The sequence below is a fragment of the Numenius arquata genome, chromosome 8 (genome assembly GCF_964106895.1).
Source record: "Numenius arquata chromosome 8, bNumArq3.hap1.1, whole genome shotgun sequence".
NCBI lineage: Eukaryota > Metazoa > Chordata > Aves > Charadriiformes > Scolopacidae > Numenius > Numenius arquata.
Genome location: NC_133583.1, coordinates 25836815 through 25858177, shown reverse-complemented (window position 1 = coordinate 25858177; position 21363 = coordinate 25836815). Strand labels below are relative to the sequence as shown.

General features: G+C 59.5%; 2 protein-coding genes across 3 annotated transcripts; both read left to right on the top strand.

The window, feature by feature from the left end:
* Positions 1–3424: 3424 nt before the first annotated feature.
* EEF1AKMT3 (EEF1A lysine methyltransferase 3) lies at positions 3425–5601 on the top strand. Its single transcript, XM_074152498.1, has 3 exons — positions 3425–3720; positions 4211–4322; positions 5084–5601. The coding sequence occupies exons 1-3, from the start codon at positions 3445–3447 to the stop codon at positions 5569–5571; spliced, it is 876 nt and encodes a 291-aa protein (XP_074008599.1). The 5' UTR covers positions 3425–3444; the 3' UTR covers positions 5572–5601.
* Positions 5602–8158: 2557 nt separating this feature from the next.
* GOT2 (glutamic-oxaloacetic transaminase 2) lies at positions 8159–21093 on the top strand. 2 transcript variants are annotated; one of them, XM_074152594.1, is made up of 10 exons: positions 8159–8301; positions 13653–13809; positions 15267–15395; positions 15769–15828; positions 15935–16096; positions 16307–16411; positions 17317–17467; positions 17718–17883; positions 19261–19411; positions 19888–21093. In XM_074152594.1, exons 1-10 carry the CDS (start codon positions 8234–8236, stop codon positions 20008–20010), a joined length of 1272 nt encoding a protein of 423 aa, XP_074008695.1. In that variant the 5' UTR covers positions 8159–8233; the 3' UTR covers positions 20011–21093. The 2 variants fall into 2 exon arrangements, with proteins under 2 accessions (XP_074008695.1, XP_074008696.1); XM_074152595.1 differs by lacking the exon at positions 15267–15395 and having other exon boundaries at positions 8234–8301.
* The last annotated feature ends 270 nt before the right edge of the window (positions 21094–21363 follow it).

Here is a 21363-nt window from a genome sequence, read left to right as displayed (position 1 = left end):
GAACCCGCGGTCCCGCGGCGCCCCCTGGTGGCCGCGGCGGGAGGGACACGCGGGCTAACGGGAGGCGGGGGGGGGGCACACAGGGCAGGACACGTCTGTGCGAAGGCGGGACTCCCCCCCCCCTTCCCCCCGCCCCGGGACACGCTGCGTGGGCGCCCCCCCTCTCCCCCCCTTTCGGGACCCACCCCTCCCCCCGTCCCGCGGGTGGGGGGGGGACAAGGGGGGGGGGGGGGGGAGAGGGACACAGGGCTGGAGTAAAGAGAGGCCTGGGTGGGGGGGGCCACAGGGACTGTCCCCTTTGATGCTGGGACCCCACTCAGGACACCCGCTCCCCCTCCTCCCCCCCAGGCCCCCATCCCTTCCACGGTCCCTGTCATTGTGTCCATCCCCCCTCCCATGCTCTGTCCTGTCCCACGCCGGAGCAGCGTCACACACCCCCCCCCCCCGTGTGCCCCCACCCCATGGCGCACCCCGGGGGGGGGGGGGAGGAGCTGAGTCACCCCAAAGAGCCGGCGGGGGGGGGGCAGGGAGCACCCTGGCACCAACGCACCCAAAACCCCCTTTATTCGCCAATAAATAAACCTTTAAATAACCCGATGGAGCCAGAGACAGCCCCCGTGGGCGGGGAACAGGGTGGGGGACACCGCCAGGGGATCCGTGGCCACCACCGGGGTCGGGGCCACCACCGGGGTCAGGGGCCACTGCTGAGTTTGTAGACACCAGGGTCAGGGCTACCACCGGGTCAGGGGCCACCGGGGTCAGGGCCACTGCTGGGGTGGGGGACACCACTGAATTTGGGGCCACAGTCGGGGTCAAGGCCACCACTGGGGTGAGGGACACCACTGGAGTTGGGACCACCATGGGATCAGGGCCACTGCTGGGGTCAGGGCCACCGGCAGGGCTGGAGCCACCACTGGGGTGGGGGACACCATGGGGTCAGGGCCGCCACCAGAGTCACCACCGTTGAGTTTGGGGCCACTGCTGGGGTCAGGGCCACCAACAGGGCTTGGAGCCACCACGGGATCCAGGGCCACCATCAGAGTCAGCATCATTGAGTTTGGGGCCACTGCTGGGGTCAGGGCCACCAACAGGGCTTGGAGCCACCACGGGGAGGGCCACCACCAGAGTCACCACCATTGAATTTGGGGACACTACCAGAGTGGGTGACACCACCAGGGTTGGGGCCACCACTGGGGTCAGGACCACATGTCTGTCCCTCGTCGGGCCCCGCTCGTTGGCTGAGGAACTGGAGGTTGATGGCGGCCTCAGGGACGAGCAGGGTACAGGTCATGGGATGGACGCGGCCACCACCTGCACAACCAGGGGGTGACATGACTTGGGGACACGCTGGTGGCTTTATTCCAAAATTGGGGGGCTGGGGAGATAGGAGGGGGGGAGGGGGTCAGCTGAGACCTGCCCCATTCGTGTCCCCTCTGGCATCCCCCTCCACCGCGGGGGGGGGGGGGGGGGGGGGTGTCCTGGCAGCAGCAGAAGATGGCAGGGAAGATGAGGCTGAGTGTCCTCAAGCCCCCCCCGTGCTCCCCAATCCTGCTGTCACCCAGCAGCCCCCCCCCATAGTTGCAGCCCCCCCCCCCATATTCACAGCCCCCCCCAGTGTCCCTCTCCCATCCAGCCCCCCCCTCCTTCCCTCCCTCCCCCCCTGCTCACATGGGGACACATGGCGGGGGGGGGGGGGGGGGGAGGGGGGGGTTGGGGACCCAGAGGGGTGTTGGGGGACCCCGGAGGGGCATTGGTGTCCCGGGGGAGGGGGGTGTCAGGGTCCCGGGGGGGCTGTTGGGGCCCCATGTCCCCTGCTCACCCTGGGGACACACATAGGGGGTGCGTTGGGGTCCTGGGGAGTGTTGGAGTCCCAGGGGGGTGTCAGGGTCCCAAGGGGGGGGGGTCCCGGGGGGGATGTTGGGGGTCCCAGGGAGTGGGTGTCGGGGTCTTGGGGGGGGTGTGGTGGGGTCCCAGGGGGATGTTAGGGGTCTCAGGGGGGGTAGTTGGGTTCCCGGGGGGGTGTCAGGGTCTGGGTGGGATTCTTGGGCTCCGGGGGGGGGAACTGGGACCCTAGGGGGTGGGGGGGTGTCAGGGTCCCAGGGGCGGGTGCTGTCCCCTGTGCTCACCCTAGGGGGACACACACTGGGGGGGTGATGGGACCCCGGGGCAGGGGGGAGGGCTGTACCCCCAGTCCTCCCAGTGCCCCCAGCCCTCCCAGTGCAACCCAGTGTTCCCAGTGCCCTCCAGTGCTCCCAGTGCCCCCCTGCTGTGCTCCCAGTATCCCCCAGTGCTCCCAGTGCCAGTGACTCCAGTAATCCCCAGTGCTCCCAGGGACCTGGCACTGAGCTGATGCCCTCCCAGTGCCCCCCAGTGTCCCCATGACTCCAGGGACATCATGCTGCTCCACTGCCCCCCAGTGCTCCCAGTGCCTCCCAGTATCCCAAGGATGTGGCACTGCCCTGGTGCCCTCCCAGTGTCCCTATTACCCCAGGGAGTAATGGGGACACTGTGAGAGCACCAGGGCAGTGCCCCACTGCCCCCAGTGCTGCCCAGTGTCCCTAATGCTGCCCCAGTCCCCCCACCAGTGTCTCCCAGTCCCCCCAATGTCTCCCAGTCCCCTCAGTGCCTCCCCGTCCCCCCAGTGTCTCCCAGTCCCCTCAGTGCCTCCCCATCCCCCCAGTCCTTCCCAGTACCCACCAGTGTCTCCGAGTCCCCTCAGTGCCTCCCAGTCCCCCCAGTGTCTCGCGGTACCCACCAGTATCTCCCAGTCCCCCCAGTGTCTCCCAGTACCCCCCAGTGTCTCCCAGTACCCCCCGGTGTCTCGCAGTACCCACCAGTGTCTCCCAGTCCCCTCAGTGCCTCCCAGTCCCCGCAGTATCTCCCAGTCCCCCCAGTGTCTCCCAGTCCCCCCAGTACCTCCCAGTCCCCCCAGTGTCTCCCAGTACCCACCAGTGTCTCCCAGTCTCCCCAGTGTCTCCCAGTACCCACCAGTGCCCCAGGGTCCTCGTGTTACTCTGGTGCCCCCAGTGCCTCCCAGTACCCTGGAACCTCACACTGTCCAGGTGCCCCCCAGTGTCCCAGGGGGACACTGGGACAGGTAGGAGACACTGGGGGCTGGCCTGGGGACACCAGACACCTGGGGTGGGGGTCACCAGGGAGGTGGCAGGGGACACTAGGTTAGGGCAGGGGACATCGGGACAGGACAGGGGACACCAGAGATGGAACAGGGGACACTGGAGATGGTGATGGGGGCCCTGGGACGGGGCAGGGGACACTGAGGACACTGGGATCGGGCAGGTGACATCAGGAGGACCAGCCTGGGGACACCGGCCCGGGCCCAAGGGGGGCGCCGTGGGCGGAGCTCCAGACCCCGCCCCCCGCTGCGGGCGTGTCCCCACGCTGACCAATCGCGAGCGGCGGCGCGGCCCCGCCCTCTCCGCCAAGATGGCTGCGCCGGGGTGCCACGTGGGGCTCCGGGTCCGGCGGGAGGCGGCGGCGGCGGTCGCCGGGGGGGAAGCGGAATCGGAAACCGAAGAGGAAGAGGAAGCGGAAGAGGAAGAGCCTGGGCCCGAGGCGCTGCGGTCCGTGTTCCCACGCGACCCTGAGCTCTTCGCCGACGCTTTCCCGGTGGAGCGGCGGTACCGGCTCTGCGGGCGCGTCCTCCGCATCGCGCAGCACCACGGGCCGCGGCTGGGGCTGGCGGCCTCCGTCTGGGAGGCGGTGGGTGTCGGGGTGGGGGCGGGACCCGGGGGGCATCGGGGAGGGGGAACGGGGACCTGGGGGAGAAACGGACCGAGGGGTGGGTGGCATCCGGGGGGGCAGCGGGGACAGGGGACCCTGGGGGGCGCTGGGAGTGGCGGGGAGGGGGGTGTGTATCAAGAGGGTGGGAGGCAGCGGGTGTTGGGGGGGGGGTACCCCGAGGGAGCCGGGAGGCACCGGGAGGTGTCGGAGATCCTGGGGCACACCGGGTGATGATGGGGAGGGGGACGACGCTGAGAAGACGGGGGGGGGTGGCACCGAGGGAGTGGGGGATCCCTAAGGATCACCAGGCAATTGGGGGGGGGGGAATCTCTCCCTCTGGACTGAGAAGCCCCCCCAAGTGCCACAGGCGGGATGGTGCCGGGGGGCAGGTCTGTCTCCCCGCCTTCCCCCCCACCCTGTCCTTGTCCCCACTCCCCTCTAGCCCCCCCCATGTCCCCCCTCCCCCCAGGCCCTGTTCCTGTGCCGGTACATCGAGGAGCAGCACTTGGATTTCCGGGGCCGGAGGGTGATCGAGCTGGGAGCCGGCACCGGCATCGTCGGCATCCTCGTTGCCTTGCTGGGTGATGATGGGGGGGGGGCCACCGTTGGGGCTCGGGTGGGGCACCCATGGGGCTGGGGGGGTCACCCTTGGGGTGAGAGGGGCAGCTGTTGGGCTGGGGGGGTCACCTCTGGGGCTGGGGGGTTATCCTTGGGGTGAGAGGGGCAGCTGTTGGGCTGGGGGGGTCACCTCTGGGGCTGGGGGGTTATCCTTGGGGTGAGAGGAGCAGCTGTTGGGCTGGGGGGGTCACCTCTGGGGCTGGGGGGTTATCCTTGGGGTGAGAGGGGCAGCTGTTGGGCTGGGGGGGGTCACCTCTGGGGCTGGGGGGGTCACCCTTGGGGTGAGAGGGGCAGCTGTTGGGCTGGGGGGGTCACCTCTGGGTCTGGGGGGTTATCCTTGGGGTGACAGGGGCAGCTGTTGGGCTGGGGGGGGTCACCTCTGGGGCTGGGGGGGTCACCCTTGGGGTGAGAGGGGCAGCTGTTGGGCTGGGGGTGTCACCTCTGGGGCTGGGGGGTCACCCTTGGGGTGAGAGGAGCAGCTGTTGGGCTGGGGGTGTCACCTCTGGGGCTGGGGGGGCATCCCTCTGAGAGGAGGGGTGTCCCTGGGGATTGGGGGGGAGGCACCGACCCACCTCCATATTCCTCTCCCCATTCCCTTGCCCAGTATGGAACTGGAAAGACTGGTGTGAGCAGCCCTAGTGTTTATGAGGATCTGGGAGGGTTGGGGGGGGGGGAGTACAGGGGGGTGACCCCTCCTTCTGAGCCCCCACCCCACCCCATTTAGGAGGGGACGTCACCATCACGGACCAACCGGCGGCATTGGACCAAATCCGCGAAAACGTCCAGCTGAATTTCCCTGCGGGGGGGGCTCGGCCCCGGGTGCAAGCGCTGGTGTGGGGCCAGGACGAGGGCACCGTCCCGGGGGGATACGAGGTGATCCTGGGCTCGGACATCGTCTACCACCCCCCTTCCTTCCCCCCCCTCCTGGGCACCCTGCGGCACCTCTGCGGCCCCCGCGCTATTGCCCTCCTCTGTGCCAAGATGCGGGGGGGGGACAGCGGCGCCCGCCACTTCTTCCACCAGATGTTGCCCCCCTATTTTCGGGTCCAGCTGTTGCAGCGGGAACCAGAGGAGGAGATCGAGATCTATAGGGTGACCTGCAGGGGTGGGGGGGACTCCGTAGATGGGGAGGACCCTATAGATGGAGGGGAACCTATAGAAGAGATGGGGAGGGACCCCGATCTCAGTGTCCCCAGGGTGGGAGTGACCTGAGGGGGGATTAAAGTGTCACCAGGGGCCTCGACTCACCCGGTTGTGCCTGATTGGAGGGAGTTGGGGGGCTGGAGGGGCCTGGACAAGGTAGGGGGGTTCTGTTAGGGTTTTGGGGGGCTCTTTGAGGACCCACAGGGGGTTCTAGAAGGGTCAGAGGGGGGGTTGGTCAAGGGTGGGGAGCTTCTTGTCCACCAACATCCCCAAGTCCTTTACCCCCCTCCATCCCTTCTCCTCCCAGCCCGGATTTGTGCTGGGATGGCCCCCACCCACGCACAGGACCCTGCTCTTTACCTGGTTGAACCTCCCGATGTTCACACAGACCCATGTCTCCAGCCCGTCCAGGTCCTTCTAATTCCGTCCCTCAATATTCCACTGATTTTCATCCACAGTACCATTATCTACAGATAGGGAATCACCAGGGGTCATGGAATCACGGAACGGTTTGAGTTGGAAGGGACCTTAAAGCTCATCCAGTGCCTCTGGTGGGACACCTCCCACCAGACCAGGTTGCTTCAAGCCCCCTCCAACCTGGCCCGGAACCCCTCCAGGGATGGTCCTCGTACAAACCCGTCCTTCTCCACCACACACCAGGGCAGATTCAGGGGTTTCACTGGGAGAAGCCCCTGGGAATGGGATTCTTCCTAAATTCCCAGAGAGAGCGAGAACAAGCGATGGTTTTCCCTCCTGGCACCTTGAGTGGGGGAACAACTCCCCCTCCCCCCCATCCCACGTTTCCTCCTCTTCCTCCCCAAAAATGAGCAGAACGGGGGTGCCCCCATCTGCTGCTCCACAGGTGTCAGTGGGAGTAGGGTTGGGGTATGGTGGGGGACAGCTTCTGGTCTGCCCAGTATGGCCCAGTTCAGCCCTTTGTAGCCCAGAATGGTGCAGTATAGTGCTGTATAGCCAAGTACAACCCAGTATGGTCCAGTACAACCCTACACAGCCCAATATGGCCCAGTACAGCCCAGTGGGGTGCAGTACAGTCCTGTACAGCCCAGTATGGTCCAGTTCAGCCTTGTACAGCCCAGTATGGTGCAGTGCAGTCCTGTATGGCCCAGTACAGCCCAGTATGGTGCAGTCCTAGGTGCCCAAGTACTGCCCTGTACAACCCAGTATAACCCAACACAATCCTGTATGGCCCAGTACAGCCCAGTATGGTGCAGTGCAGTCCTATACGGCCAAGTACAGTCCCATACAGACTGATCTGTATGGCTCAGTACAACCCAGTGTGGTCCACTGCCTCTTGAGCCCTCCACATCCCAGTATGGCCCAGTACAGCCCACCACATCCCAGTTGAGCCCTCCACATCCCAGTATGGCCCAGTACAGCCCACCACATCCCAGTTGAGCCCTCTGCATCCCACTAAGGCCCAGTACAGCCCACGGCATCCCGGTTGAACCCTCTGCGTCCCACTAAGGCCCAGTACAGCCCACGGCATCCCGGTTGGGCCCTCCACGTCCCACTAGGGCACAGTACAGCCCACCGCATCCCAGTTGAGCCCCAGCAAGTTTGCCAACGACACCAAGCTCGGTGACATGGTCGACACGCTGCAGGGAAGGGATGCCATCCAGAGGGACCTGGACAGGCTGGAGAGGTGGGCTCGTGCAAACCGCATGAAGTTCAACCAGGCCAAGTACAGGGTCCTGCACCTGGGACGTGGCAATCCCAGGCACAAATACAGGTTGGGCGGAGAATGGCTGGAGAGCAGCCCTGAGGAGAAGGACTTGGGGGTGTTGGTGGATGAGAAGCTCAACATGAGCCGGCAGTGTGCACTGGCAGCCCAGAAAGCCAACTGCATCCTGGGCTGCATCCAGAGAAGTGTGGCCAGCAGGTCACAGGAGGTGATTCTACCCCTCTACTCTGTGCTCGTGAGACCCCACCTGGAGTACTGTGTCCAGCTTTGGAGCCCTCAACACAGGAAGGACATGGACCTGTTGGAACGGGTCCAGCAGAGGGCCACGAAGATGATCAGAGGGATGGAGCACCTCCCCTATGGAGACAGGCTGAGAGAGCTGGGGTTGTTCAGCCTGGAGAAGAGAAGGCTCCGGGGAGACCTCATAGCAGCCTTCCAATATCTGAAGGGAGCCTACAGGAGAGCCGGAGAGGGACTCTTTGTCAGGAGATGTAGTGACAGGACAAGGGGTAATGGTTTTAAATTGGAAGAGGGGAGATTGAGATGAGATGTGGGGAAGAACTTCTTTGCTGTGAGGGTGGTGAGAGCCTGGCCCAGGTTGCCCAGAGAAGCTGTGGCTGCCCCATCCCTGGAGGGGTTCAAGGCCAGGTTGGAGGGGGCTTTGAGCAACCTGGTCTGGTGGGAGGTGTCCCTGCCCAGGGCAGGGGGTGGCACTGGGTGGTCTTTAAGGTCCCTTCCAACCCGAACCATTCCATGATTCTATGATTTGAGCCCTCCTCGTTCCAGTACGGCCCAGTATGGTGCAGCACAGGCCCCTGTGGCCCAGTACGGCCTTGTACCAGGTGGAGCGGTGCGGCCCACCGCCTTCCAGCCCAGCCCTACCTGTCCCAGCGCGGCTGCAGGGAGCCCTCCCGGCCGCCAGGGGGCGCGTGCGCCCGTGAGGCGGGGCCTGGCGCATGCGCGGGGCGGGGCCCCAGCCCGGCGGCCGCGCCTTGAGGTGCCCGCTCTTCAGCCCCGCCGCTCGTCGCCATGGCTCTCCTGCACACCCGCCGGCTCCTCGCCGCCCCGCGCCTCGCCTCCACCGCTGCCCGGGCCAGGTGAGGGCTGAGGGGCGGATCAGCCCCCCCCAGGGCCGGCGGAGGGGGGGGGGTGTGTTTCCTGCCGCCGGGCCCGGTGTCCCCGTGAAGCGGGGCGGGGGGCTGCGGAGAGGAAGCGTGTCCCTGCCCGGAGCCCGTAGGGGCGGCCGGTGACGTTGGGGGAAGGGGGAGGTTGCCAGGGGTAACGGCGCTGGGATTGGCTGGGGCGCGCGGTGAGTCGGGGGGCGCGCGGCGCCTCCTGGCCTTCTGATTGGTCGCGGCCGGGGCCCGGCGCCCACCGCCAGCCTGCCCTTGAGGAACCGCTATGGAGGGCGTGGGGGGGGGCGCCGGACCGGGAGGGACCGGGAAACGCGGCTGGGGAGGAGCCTTGGGGCCGGGGACCTTGGGCCCGGAGAAACGGGAAGCCTTGTGCACCGATAAACCGGCTGGGGACCCTGGACACCGGGAAACGGCCCCGGGGCAGGGCCTTGTGCACTGAGAAACCGGCTGGGAACCCTGGGCGCCGGGAAACAGGACCGGAGGGGGGTTGGGGGGACTGGGCATCGGGAAAAGGGGCCGGGGACCTTGTGCCCGGAGAAACGGGATCGGAGGGGAAGCCTTGTGCACCGAGAAAGCGGCTGGGGGCCCTGGGCGCCGGGAAACAGGGCGGGGGGTGGGGGAACTGGGCACCGGGAAAAGGGGCTGGGGACCTTGTGCCTGGAGAAACGGGGGACCGGGGGGGGTCTGCGCTCCGGGAAAATGGAGGCCGAGGACCCTGCGCCTGGAGAAAAGGGGTTGTGGGGGACCCTGTGCCCTGAGAAATGGGGCTTGGGTGCTGCTGGGGGTGTGCACCGGGGCCGGGGGCCACGTGCACCACCCAGTAGGGCCGGGGGGATCCTCTGCGCTGTGGCCAGGGTGCTGCTGGGGGTGGGCACCCAGAAACGGGGCCGGGGGCATCCCGTGCAGTGGGGTTGGAGTGCCGCTGGTGGCAGCGCTGCATGCACTGCAACAACAGGGCACAAAGGACCCCGTGTGCTCTGAAATGGGGCTGGGGTCCTCTGCCTGGCACACACCGTGCCAGGGACCAAAGGGACGCCCATTCCACATGAGGTGGGGCGCTGCTGCCAGTGCGCAGTGTCACCTGCGCCGTGCCCTCGGGTGTGCAAAACCTGGCGTGAGCAGGGCGGGAGCGAGGACCAGTTCTGCACTGGGAGCTCTGGGCTCTCCTGACTCTGAAGCTAGCAGAGGGATGGATAGAAGGACACCGGGTGCAGCTGGAGCCCTGTGAGCAGCTCCACAAAGTACAGGTGACCTGGGAGCCACAGGGCACTGGCTGAGGATGCCACCGTCCCCAGCCGAGAAGCCAGAACGCGCAGAGGGGTCTGGGCAGGGCCCTGCTGCTCTCCAGAGCCCTTTGACTCCTGGCCCGTGCCAGCTCAGGAAGCTTTAAGGAATAGTTCCCTGTCCTTGTCAGTGCAGTAAAGCAGCGTGGTTTTGATTTCCTCATTCTAGCAGCTAAAGAAGGCTATTAGATATTGATTAACCCTCTTCTGCCCAGCGTGGCCCCTCGCTGCCTTGTGAGACAAATGCTCCCAGCTTCTGCTTCTTCTGAGGCAGCTTCTGGCCCTTCTCAGCAGGTATGGAGGAGCAGGTATCTAGAACTTGTGTTTTCTGCCCCTGGACTCTAGCGGGCCTGTGAAAGGTATACAAGCTCGCTGGCAATAGCTTTTGCTTTTCTCAAGCTTGTTATACAGCAAAGCAGAAATTACCACCTTGAATCTAGGTCATCTAAAAGAGACGTAGACCATCCCCTGTGTGAGTAGAGAGCCTTCGTGCACAGCCCCCCGGGTTGTTCACGTGCATCTCCTGGATGCCAAGGGGTGATTAGTGGTTTGCTGTTCCCTTATCTTCAGTTGAAGATTACTCTGTGCTGAGAATGGTCTTCTGAAATCCGGGACAGAGGGGAAGAGATAGGAAATGGTCAAAACAGCCCCCTTGACAAACAAATGCTAATGAAGGTGATAACTCAGTCTTCTGTTCCGATGTATCACCAGACAGCTATTTTAAATGCTTTTCTCCAGACAGCTATTTTAAATGCTTTTCTCCGTGGGAAGCTTACCGCAACTGACTGGGGCAATGAATTTTTAGGCTTGAAAGGAGGGTAGTAGCCAGCAGCCTGTTGGCATTGTTCTTGTGTAAATATTTGCTTTAGCTGTGGTATCCGGACAGCTTCGCCTTTGGCCCCTCCGCTCTGGCTCACAGAACTGCTGCAGGGGCTTTGGCAGAGGATTTGAAATCCAGTATCTTAACGTGACTGTACCTCAGGGGCACGTGGATTGGCCTCTTCACAATGGAAACCTTCACTGGACTTGTGAACACTTGCTTACCTACAGGAGAACTTGCTTTCTGGGCTTGGCTTGAGGCCATGAGCACACTCTTAGGTCTCTGCAGCTCAAGCCATAAGTTTCCACGTTCATTTTTAAAGGGTGTTGCTGGTTTATGCAGTTCCTGGTGCGTTTTCCTACCTTTTTGTCCCCATCTGTCACACTGTGCTCTCGGCTGTGCATTAAACCAGCTCGAAAGACCAGCCTGGCTGAAGAGTACGGAGATTACTTGACTCTCAGGTCTGCTCAGCATCTAAATTCTGATTTAGCCACCCGTGTTTGAGTCCTGTAGCTGGAGAAGATGCTTTCTTTGGCTGACCTTGGGTATCCCTCGGGTAGTTCAACCCCAGCTTAAACTTGCCTTCCTTTAGTTTTCTACACTGAAATACCTCCAGCCTGGCAGAGAGGATGTGCAGTTTATAACTTTGACTTTTATTCAAGACGCTTTTAATTGCTCAAAATAAAATATAACACGGTGTAGAGACAACAATGTCACAGTAACACAGGGGTAACGATGCCTTAGGGCTTGTGACCTTGGATCCCTAGAAGATCTCCCCCAAACCCCTGTCTGGAAAGCTTTGTCTCTGCAATCTCTTTGGTATCCTGGTGTCTTTGGACAACTCAGCTCGGACTTTTTTTCTCCTATTGCCCTGCAAGTTCACCTCCCCGGAAACAGCGGAGGAGTCTTTCTTTTGCCTTTACCTGAAAATCTTCAGGCTGAGAATGGGGAAAATCAGTCCTAAACTTACCCTTCGCTGCCTTAAGCCGATAGAAGGACTGGCTCAGAAGGAAAGTACTTAAACTCTCCGGAGTGCTGCAGCTTAGGTAAATGCCCGCAGGATCAGCATTAATTGCAGCATTATTAGAGCCCAGTGACCTGCTTAAGCGTTTGCAGGATTGGGACCTAAATACCCAAAACACCCTAAGCCGCTTGGTGAAAAGCCCGGCAGAAAGAAGGTGCCGTTACCCTCTGGGAAGAAGCAACACTTTAAAATAGATGGTTGGGCTCCTGCAGCCCTTGACACCGAAATAACCTTAGAGCAGGCAAACCACAGAGGGATACACTCTGCGCAGAGTGTTTTTTCTCTCTTCTCCTGCCCCTCCATGGCCGGGGAGAGGTTTTTCTCGCAGCGGCACCGGGTGCTGCCTGAACCTGCAGTCGGTTTTTGCCCCAACAGCCCCCCCTCGGCGTGTTCTGCTCAGGTTGGGCTCCCCCCGCCCCGTCGCTCCCTCTCTGCAGGGTGTGCGTTACGGGTATGACTGACTCATCCTCCTTTCTGAGTTGATCCTGTACTTAACCAGAGAGGTAATTAAGACTTGTTAGTGGTGTAGAAAACGTTAAGCACACCTTCCATATTTAAACTACCCGAGGTGGCTCTGCCTCCGTGTTTGCTGCCCTTTTTTCACAGAGCCTGTCAAGAGGAAAAACAGAGGCTTTTTTTATTCGGAAATGCTGTACCGATGGGAAGAGCAGTTCAGTCTGAAGAGGGAAAATGATGTTTGAGGCTCCGATGAGATGCGGTCTACATACAAAGTGCACAGTATGATTATGTAGTGGCTAAACTGGGTTTAAATGGACCCAAACCAGGGACAGAGCGGAGAGGGAAGATGATTTTGTGAGTTCTGCCGATCACGTTTGTGTTTAAGCTTCCTTAATCTGCCTGGCCCTGCTACCTTCAGCCATGCTGTATCTGTAACCACACCAAAGAGGGCTGGCTGGCCTGGGGGTGGCTCGAGGCTGCCTGCATTGCCCGTGGCAGGATCCAGCCCCAGGACAGCATTCCCAAGTTGGGAAAAGCTTGTTATCTTCACGTGAGGTGTCCTTCACCTAAAAGCATTAGCTGTGGGAGCCATCTCGTCTCTCCTTTAGCAATCAAGATGGAATCCTGCCCCAAAGGAGATAAACCCAATCTATGTTGCGGCACATGCTTTGTCCCGCATCGAGTTGGGGGGATGTGGGTAGTCAGATCCTGTGAATCAGGATGCTCGGAGCTGTGTGGAGTCCCTTCTTTAGTAATCCTGCCTTCAGGAGGGGGGGCTGTTACTGCTGTAGCCCCCTGTCAGGCAGGTTAAAAACCACCACACCTCTTCTCTCGCACTGTTTACAAGCCTGGTCATGGGACTGGGCAGAGCCTGTGGCCAAAGAGAGAATAACGGGTTTCTTTTTATAGCGTGGCCTGGTCTGCCCTTGACATTAAGAGAAGCCTCTCCATCTTCAGGATGTTCTGCCAAAAGGGCAGAGGCAGGTGGTTTGTGGAGCGGCTGCTGGGGAGCAGGGAGCAAAACTCCTCCTGACGCAGGGAGGTTTTGTACTTGACTGCAAGGGAAGGAGTCTTCACATCAGAGCTTGTCACTTGTCACGCTGGGAAGAAAGTGTCCTCTGCAATTTCCAGGCAAACAGCATTTGGCTGCAACGTCCCTTTTCAAGTGAGGCAGAGTTAGTAAGGCAGGGAAGGGAAATATCTTCTTCATTAGGTCAGCCAGGGTTGCGGGAAAAGCGGATTAGTTTTGATGCAGAAGAGCCCTTCCAGGAGTTTGGAAGAGGTTCCATATTTATCCTTCGTGCAGTTGCCTGGGTCTGGCCAAGGTTCCCTGGAGAGGACTCGCCTACGTGATCCCACCTGTAGGCTGTGAAGAGGTGGTGTTTGGCCAGAACGTAAGAGTTTAAGGCTTTTGTTTCCTGGGGCCTTTCTGGTGTCAGCACATAAGGTAAGTGGGGCCATTAATGACTTGGAGGGGGTCAGTTACCCTCAGCCACAGCGAACTGAGGCTCTTTGCCCATTCTGCAACATAAAAGCATGGAGCATAAAGGAGTTGTTGTTTTTTTTTTTTTTCCCCCTGGTTAATTCTCTTAGCACTGCTTGTACCTTTTCCAGTGGTTTAAAGACTAGGTTTCGCTTGAGGTTTTCTCTCTAGCCACGTTGGCGAACGTTCTCGCCCAGTTCTCAAGCCTAATTCTTAGCTGCTTTTTTTTTTTTTCCTTTTCAGCTCATGGTGGTCCCACGTGGAGATGGGTCCCCCCGACCCCATCCTGGGGGTGACAGAAGCTTTCAAGCGCGACACCAACTCCAAGAAGATGAACCTGGGTGTGGGCGCGTACCGGGATGACAATGGGAAACCCTATGTCCTGAACTGTGTTCGCAAGGTGAGCCTGGTGCTGGATCAAGGTGTTGGGCGCCCTGGGGGGTCAGGGAGGGGGAAGGCCACTAGGTCCTTAGAATAAAAACTTTGTCTCTAACAGAGCGGGGCAGTGTTCCTGGATGTCTTCCTTAGCAGTACTAATGCTTTTGAGACACAACAGAGCCAGTTGTTAAGTAGCAGGGGGGGATATGTGTCCTGTTCCCATCTGGGTAAATCCAATTTGTTTCTGGCTTCCACGAGCCCTCCAGCCCAGCTGTCCTCTGAACTCCAAGGTTTTTCCTCCCAACCCACATGGGAGGAAAGAGCTGACATTGTCCCCTTAATGGATTAGTCTTAGAAATTCTGCTGAGCCCTTGTTACCAGTTTCTCCATAAGCCAGTCTAAAACTCCAGCCCAGGGAGCTGGATGTGGACACTGCCCTTGAGGGGATTACGGAGCCTTTCAGGGCTGCAAGTGTAGAAATAGGCCGTTAAATAGCTGCCAGCTGACACACACATTGACTGGCTGCTCTCCTTGGCGTAGGGAGGGTGCTTTGCCCATGTTTCTCATCAGTTTGGGGTTTAAATCCATCCCTTGCCCTTGCTCGCTCTGTGCCAGCACGTATTGCAGCTGGGTCACCACCTGGGTGGTGTCGCAGAAACAATTTCCTGGTGGTACGTGAACGCTGCCAGGATCTGTCCCACCGCTCTGGGAGCACGGATAGGGTTGCCGGAGCGCTCCACATGTCCCTGTCGCTGTATTTTTCCTGAGCATGGCTCCTTGTCTGCTGTTCTCGGTTCCACTCTCTGATCCTGTGTTAGGGAGGGACTTGGACTGGTTTCTGATTTGGGATCTGCTGGAAAGAAGTAGAGATTAGAAAAGCTGGGGGGAGCCATACCTGAGGGTTGGGTGAGTTAGCTTTCAGACAGGCTGCTTTCAAAATTGCCTGAGGTTTCTGGATTATTTTTTTTTAACCTGTTCCATCTAGTTCAATAATGAGCATGATGAGGCCCTGGAAAGGGCTTGCTGCCCTGCCTGCTTCTGGGGTGTCTCCCTTTGTAGGGACAAATCTCTGCCTTTCACTAACAGTCAAGTCTCGTCTTCCTGCAGGGCAATTCCTGCTTGGGCAAAGAAACGTGTGTCCTTGTGCAGCAGCGTTGACTTGTAATGGGCTGGAAGTGGTGCTCTCCTCTGGCACCAGGTTTCCTGGCTCTGCTGCATGATGCTGGCCCCCACTGAGGGCTCTGGTGGCCGCTGGGCACCTGGTCCCATGCTAAAAGCCGAGTGTCACCTGAAACGTTTACTGCTGCCCCGGTTTTTAATGAGCCCTGATCTCTGAAGGGGAACTCCTTTAAACTGACTTAGCCCCTCTTGTGCGAGCGGATGTGAAGAGAAGTGACCTTGAGCCATCTACCATCCTCTCCATGGCTGTCTCTCATCCTGTCTCTGCCTTCCTTGCTGAATGTGTGTTCTTCTTCCCAGGCGGAGGCCGTGATAGCATCCAAGAAGATGGACAAGGAGTACTTGCCCATTGGGGGGCTAGCAGATTTCACCCGGGCATCTGCAGAACTGGCTCTGGGTGAAAACAGTGAGGCTTTCAAGAGCGGACGGGTAAGGAGCGGGCTGGGAAGAAGGGGGCGGGCAGCACTGTTGGTACGTGGGTGCTCAGCGAAAGTGGAAGGACTGGCAGGGGGTGCTCATGCCTCTTGAGTTGCAAACTGGCCAGACCCAAGGAGAACTGCTTCCTCTGAAGGCTGGGGTGAAATAACCCTTGCTGAGGAGGGAGGGGGACACCTTGTCAGGGGTGTCCCCTCCCTGCCCTGCAGCTAGAGTTGCTGACCCGTGAGGTCCCCCCGAGCCCCGTGTCCCTGTTGGGGTGAGCTGTCACAGAGATGTGCTTCTGCTAATGCTGATGTAGTGACAGGGCTCTTCCAGTATCATATTCTGGCTGCTCAGACTCACGTCTTTGCTTCTTCCCTTGCAGTATGTCACTGTACAGGGTATTTCTGGGACTGGATCCCTGCGAATTGGAGCCAACTTTTTGGTGAGTCCCTGGCTGGCGGGGGAAGGAAAGGAGATCTTTTCACCAGAGCTGAAATTTCGGGGTTTTCTAACTGCTTTTTTGAACACTCTGTCTTTCTCTTGATCAGCAACGGTTTTTCAAGTCTAGCCGTGATGTGTATCTACCCAAACCATCCTGGGGCAATCACACCCCCATTTTCCGTGATGCTGGCATGCAGCTTCAGGCTTACCGCTACTATGACCCCAAGACGTGCAGCCTTGACTTCTCTGGAGCCATGGACGACATTTCTGTGAGTTGCCTTTTGTGCCTGGAAGCAGGGAGGTGATGCAGGGAGATGGGTGATCATTTTTAGCCTAAATATGATGCCTGAAGGCACCAAATCACAGCTAGAAGCCTTGCAGAGCATTTCGACGCAGTCTAGGGCAAGACTCTCCTCTCAGCTGCTGAGGAGAGTGCTCGGATGTCATTAATAATTCATTCTTTGTAACATCTTCCTTAGAAAATTCCAGAGAAGAGCATCATCCTCTTGCATGCTTGTGCTCACAACCCCACCGGGGTGGATCCCCGGCAGGAGCAGTGGAAGGAGTTGGCAGCTTTGGTGAAGGTGAGCAGTGGAGCGTCCCGGTGGTACTGTGTTCTTCCTGGGAGGAAACCACATCTCTGGGCTTCCATGGGTGGTATCTGGTCTTCACTGCTCTAAAGGTTACTTACTCCCTTCCCCGAAGCCAGGTTGGGTGTCATGTTCCTGTAGGGAAGACAGGAGCCAGACAAGTGCACCCATAAAACTTCTAGTTGACCATCAGACTTTCTGCTGGCACCTTTCCAGGAACCTGTGGTGGGGAGACCTGAAAGGAGAGCAGCAGGGTTGTAAGAGTGAGCTGTGATAACTGGAGAGAGGCGCCCTAGTGTTGGTGTAATAAAAATGCCAGAAGATTTTCCTTGTGGCTGATGTCTCCTCGCAAGCTTCAGCTGGAAACAGATAGGGGCAGGTTCTTCTTCTTCTCTTCCTTCCTGCCACCTCCTCTCCTCCCTCAAGCTGTAGCCAGTGAAATTTGTTTGGTTTGAGGATGCCTGGCCGCGGTAGTGTCATTAGAATTGGTGGCCTCTGGAGCCTACAGGTGGCTGCAGGTCTCCCGACTGAGGGGCAGCACGGCTGAATTCTGAATTATCTGCCTAGAGGCATTGGAAGGGCTTTGAGAGTTCCCAGGTGGTTTTCCTGGAAGCTGATAACACAGGAGACACTGAAATGGAATAATTTATTACTGCTTAAATGCAACTCTGTCCCCTGGGCCAGACTGCACAGCCCGTAAATGCACTGGGAGGGTCTTGACCTGCTGTTTGGACGTGTGGTGGCTGTGGGGTTTGGGCTGCCTTCCCTGTGGCAAACGAAGGGGAACGGCTCTACTTCTGGAGAAGAACTGCCTCCATAGCTCTTTCCAGCCTGCTGCCCTCCTGCTCCCTGGAGGGGTGTTCAGCTCTTCTGACACTCTCTTCCCTCTTTGCTGGCAGAAACGAAACCTCCTCGTGTACTTTGACATGGCCTACCAGGGCTTTGCCAGCGGGGACATCAACCGGGATGCCTGGGCTGTGCGGCATTTCATCGAGCAGGGCATCAACGTCGTCTTGTCGCAGTCCTACGCCAAGAACATGGGGCTGTACGGTGAGTGGGGCAGGTGGTGTGGAAATGGTTTCATCCAGGCTGCTGGAGGGACCTCTGGGGTTTAGCAGCCGGTGTCTTTCTGCTGCCCACGTTCATCCTGCGGTACTGATCGGGGCGCAGGAGACAATCCTCTGGAGACTTCTGGAGGACAGGGCTCCGCTAAAGCTGCGTGGTGTTGGGATAAGTCCTACCCCAGCTCTGGGTAACAGAGGACAGAGGCTGGGACCTGATTGTCCCTTCCCTCTTTCAGGAGAGCGTGCGGGTGCCTTCACGGTGATCTGCAGTGATGCAGAGGAAGCCAAGAGGGTCGAATCGCAGTTGAAGATCCTCATCCGCCCCATGTACTCCAACCCGCCCCTCAACGGAGCCCGCATCGCCTCGACCATCCTGAACACCCCTGAGCTACGGAAGGAGTGGTAAGAGAGAACCCTGAACGCTCACGAGGGCGAGATGCGAGGTCCCTGTGGCAGCCCCTGCGTGCCGCTGTCATGGGCAGCTCGGCTTCAGGGGTACGGCCAGAACCATGTGCCAGAAATCCCTGCTCCTGTCCTGGCATCAGCTGGTACCGATCCAGCCTGACACGAACGGGTTTCCCTTGTGTTACCAAGACAGAAAACGTTGTAAAGGAGGAGATAAAGCTCCCTTAGGATTGAGCGCTGCAGGAGCTGCCTACCCAAGGAGTAGAAAGGACAGACTAAAAGCGTTGTTGCCACATAGCATGTCTCCCACAGTGGAATTGGAAGCGTAGGCCCCCTGGGAATGAGACCCAGGAACGTAACCCTCGTGCCCTAAGCCTGCTTCCTGGCACCAGCCTGTGCTGCTCTCCCAGCCCCTCGGTGGCCAATTCCTACCAGCAGCTGGCCTGTCGGAACAAAGGGTGGCAGTGTGCGGTGGCCTTGCTGGGAGCTGCGTTCCTCTGGCAGGCTGACGCCGGTGCCTGGTCCAAGGCCCAGCAGAGACATCTCCAAGCCGTGCTGCCTTGGAGCAGGGGATATGGATGCTGGGAGGGCTGGAGCCCCTCTGCTGTGAGGACAGGCTGAGAGAGTTGGGGGGTTCAGCCTGGAGAAGAGAAGGCTCCGGGGAGACCTTAGAGACCCTTCCAGTCCCTCAAGGGGCTCCAGGAAAGCTGGGGAGGGACTCTGGATGAGGGAGGGGAGCCATAGGATGAGGGGGAAGGGTTTGACACTGAAAGAGGGGAGATGGAGATGAGATGTGGGGAAGAACTTCTTTGCTGTGAGGGTGGTGAGAGCCTGGCCCAGGTTGCCCAGAGAAGCTGTGGCTGCCCCATCCCTGGAGGGGTTCAAGGCCCGGTTGGAGGGGGCTTGGAGCAACCTGGTCTGGTGGGAGGTGTCCCTGCCCAGGGCAGGGGGTGGGACTGGGTGGGCTTTGAGGTCCCTTCCAACCCAAACCGTTCTATGATTCTATGTCTGCCTGTGGTGGGACGTATCCCCGCACTCTCCGTTTATCTGCAGATACTGTTTTATCTGGGTTTGGGCAGTGCTGCCATGGGGCCTCCTGCTCACCCCTGCCTTTCAGAAGCGAGAGATGCCAATGCTCTGGTAGCAGTGTCCAAAAGCTATGGAATAAATAAATGCTGTCACTTTCGGGTACCAAGAGAAAGAAGCAGCTCCCCAGCTGGAGCTACAGGTTCACGTTCTCTGGTCTTTGCTCATCTGCATCCCCTGTGTTTTTGGGATATGAGGCCCTTCCAGGTGAAGAGGGTTGATTCCTGGTAGGCAGGGATTTGGTGTGTCGCAGCCCTGCTCTGAGCGGTTCCTGGGTTGGTTTCTCAGGCTGGTGGAGGTGAAGGGCATGGCTGACCGGATCATCGGCATGCGGACTCAGCTGGTGTCCAACCTCAAGAAAGAGGGTTCCTCCCACAACTGGCAGCACATCACTGACCAGATCGGCATGTTCTGCTTCACGGGGCTGAAGCCCGAACAGGTAAACACAGTTCCTGGGGCCTCAAGGTGTCGTTTGTGGTCCTTGTCAGTAAGAACTTGATTGCGGGTGCCAAAATGAGCCCTCGTGGGCAGTTCCTTCTCCAGGAGGAACATCCTCCAAGCCTGCAGCACCGGAGCATCATGGGGATCCATGTCTCGCTCTGCTCCCTGCTGTGCTTGTGGAGGTTGAAAGCAGACATACCCTGCTTATCCGTCACAAGAAGCAGTCACTTGGTGCCACTCAGAGGTGACTTTAAAGGTCAGCTCAAGTGAGGTGACACTCCTGGCTGGACATCTGCAGTGTTTGTGTGTTGCCCAGAGCCAAACAGCGTCTCTCTTGGTTCACAGGGTGCACTGCTGGCTCTGCAGGTGGTGGGACTCCATGTCTGCTGGCTCCCAGTTCTGGCAAACTGGGTCAATTTGCCCTCTTGCTAACAGAGGGGGGGCTGCGGTTTGAACTCTGCCCTTTCCCCCCAGGTGGAGCGGCTGACCAAGGAGTTCTCCATCTATATGACAAAGGACGGGCGGATCTCTGTGGCGGGAGTTACGTCGGGCAACGTAGGTTACCTGGCTCATGCCATCCATCAAGTCACAAAGTAAAGACAAAGGTGTGCCCTGGAGCCGGTGGCCTTCCCTTCCCCACCGGTCGAAGATGGGGAGGGAAAGGAAACAAGCAGAATATTTCCAACCACAGCACTTGATGCCGCTGCTGAATGTATCTTGTAGATGAGTTGTTGTAGAAGCCTAGTCAAAACCACCCTGCCTTGCAGAGCAGGGACGTCATTGCTGGCTCCCGCTCGTCACAGCCGTTGTCCCCTGCTGTCCATCCTTTGTCCATCAGCCCCAGCACCCGTCCACGCTGGAGAGGAAGCAAACGCTTAGCACTGCCCTCCCGCTGGCAGAGGCACCAAAGGCTTCCCCGCGCTGGTTTCTCCACGAGAAGGCTCTGTTGGCCACTGGCCCAAGCGGCAGCAGGCGGGGAGCTGGGTGGGCTGAGGGGTAGAGCTGCTCAGGTACACCCCTGTCACCTCCTCACCCCGTCCCTGCTGCCACCAGGCTCTGTCCCTGGGGCTGGGGAGCGCCTCCGACAACCGGCTCTGAGGACTTCTCACTACTAAAATCTGTTCCATCGTCAGCTTCGCTCTTTCCATCTGGGAACCTCCCTTCAGGTGTCATTCGTGGTGGCATTGGTGTGGGGGGCAGAGTAGTGTCCCTGGTTCTCCTGACTTCACTCCTCTGCCCTGGGGTGAAACAATTCCTTACCCACCGCCCCCAATAAGAACCTCCTCTGAAAACTGCTCTCTGTCCGTCTCTGCCTCTCCCTCTTCCTGTACCACCCCCAGCCGCCCCCCCTGCCAAACTCAGTCTGTCTATGTCCCCCAAAGCCACGAGGCCAGAGGGTGGCCCTGCTGTGTCCACCTCTCACATGAGGTGTCCTTCATCTGCTCTGGTAACACCAGAAAACAGGAGGGAAAGATCCCGAGGGAAGTCAGAGCTGCTGACTCAAAAAGCATTCTGTCCTTCTAAACGGAGTGTCCCTAAGGCCCCGTGACTCCCTGGACTCTGATATTATTTTTTTTTTTAATCCAAATAAAGTGGTGCGCGGCTGTGTCGAGCTGGGGACTTCCTCCTCTCATCGCGCAGCTGGATCCTGTCCCTCCCTTGCACCAAATGTTCCCTCTCAGAGATGTGCCAGCACAGGAGATCTTGTATGGCCAGTGAAACCCTTGTCTCCTGAGCATCCCACCTGGAGAGAGGGCAGTTCCCACCTGTGTGCCCCAGGAGCACCGGGGGGGGGGGGGTGGGGGGTGGGCTGAAGCTGCTCCAGGTATCACGGAGCTGGAATTGGGCAGAGGAACCTGATGAACTTCAACAAAGGCAAGTGTAGGGTGCTGCACCTGGGGAGGAATAACCCCCTGCACCAGGACAGGTTGGGGGCTGACCTGCTGCTGA

Coding starts and splice junctions, on each gene's coding strand:
- EEF1AKMT3 (XM_074152498.1), top strand. CDS start 3,445: ATGGCTGCGCCGGGGTGCCACGTGGGGCTCCGGGTCCGGCGGGAGGCG. Junction 3,721..4,210: donor CGGCCTCCGTCTGGGAGGCG/GTGGGTGTCGGG, acceptor CCCTCCCCCCAG/GCCCTGTTCCTGTGCCGGTA. Junction 4,323..5,083: donor CATCCTCGTTGCCTTGCTGG/GTGATGATGGGG, acceptor CACCCCATTTAG/GAGGGGACGTCACCATCACG.
- GOT2 (XM_074152594.1), top strand. CDS start 8,234: ATGGCTCTCCTGCACACCCGCCGGCTCCTCGCCGCCCCGCGCCTCGCC. Junction 17,468..17,717: donor CAAGAACATGGGGCTGTACG/GTGAGTGGGGCA, acceptor TCCCTCTTTCAG/GAGAGCGTGCGGGTGCCTTC. Junction 19,412..19,887: donor CGGGGCTGAAGCCCGAACAG/GTAAACACAGTT, acceptor CTTTCCCCCCAG/GTGGAGCGGCTGACCAAGGA.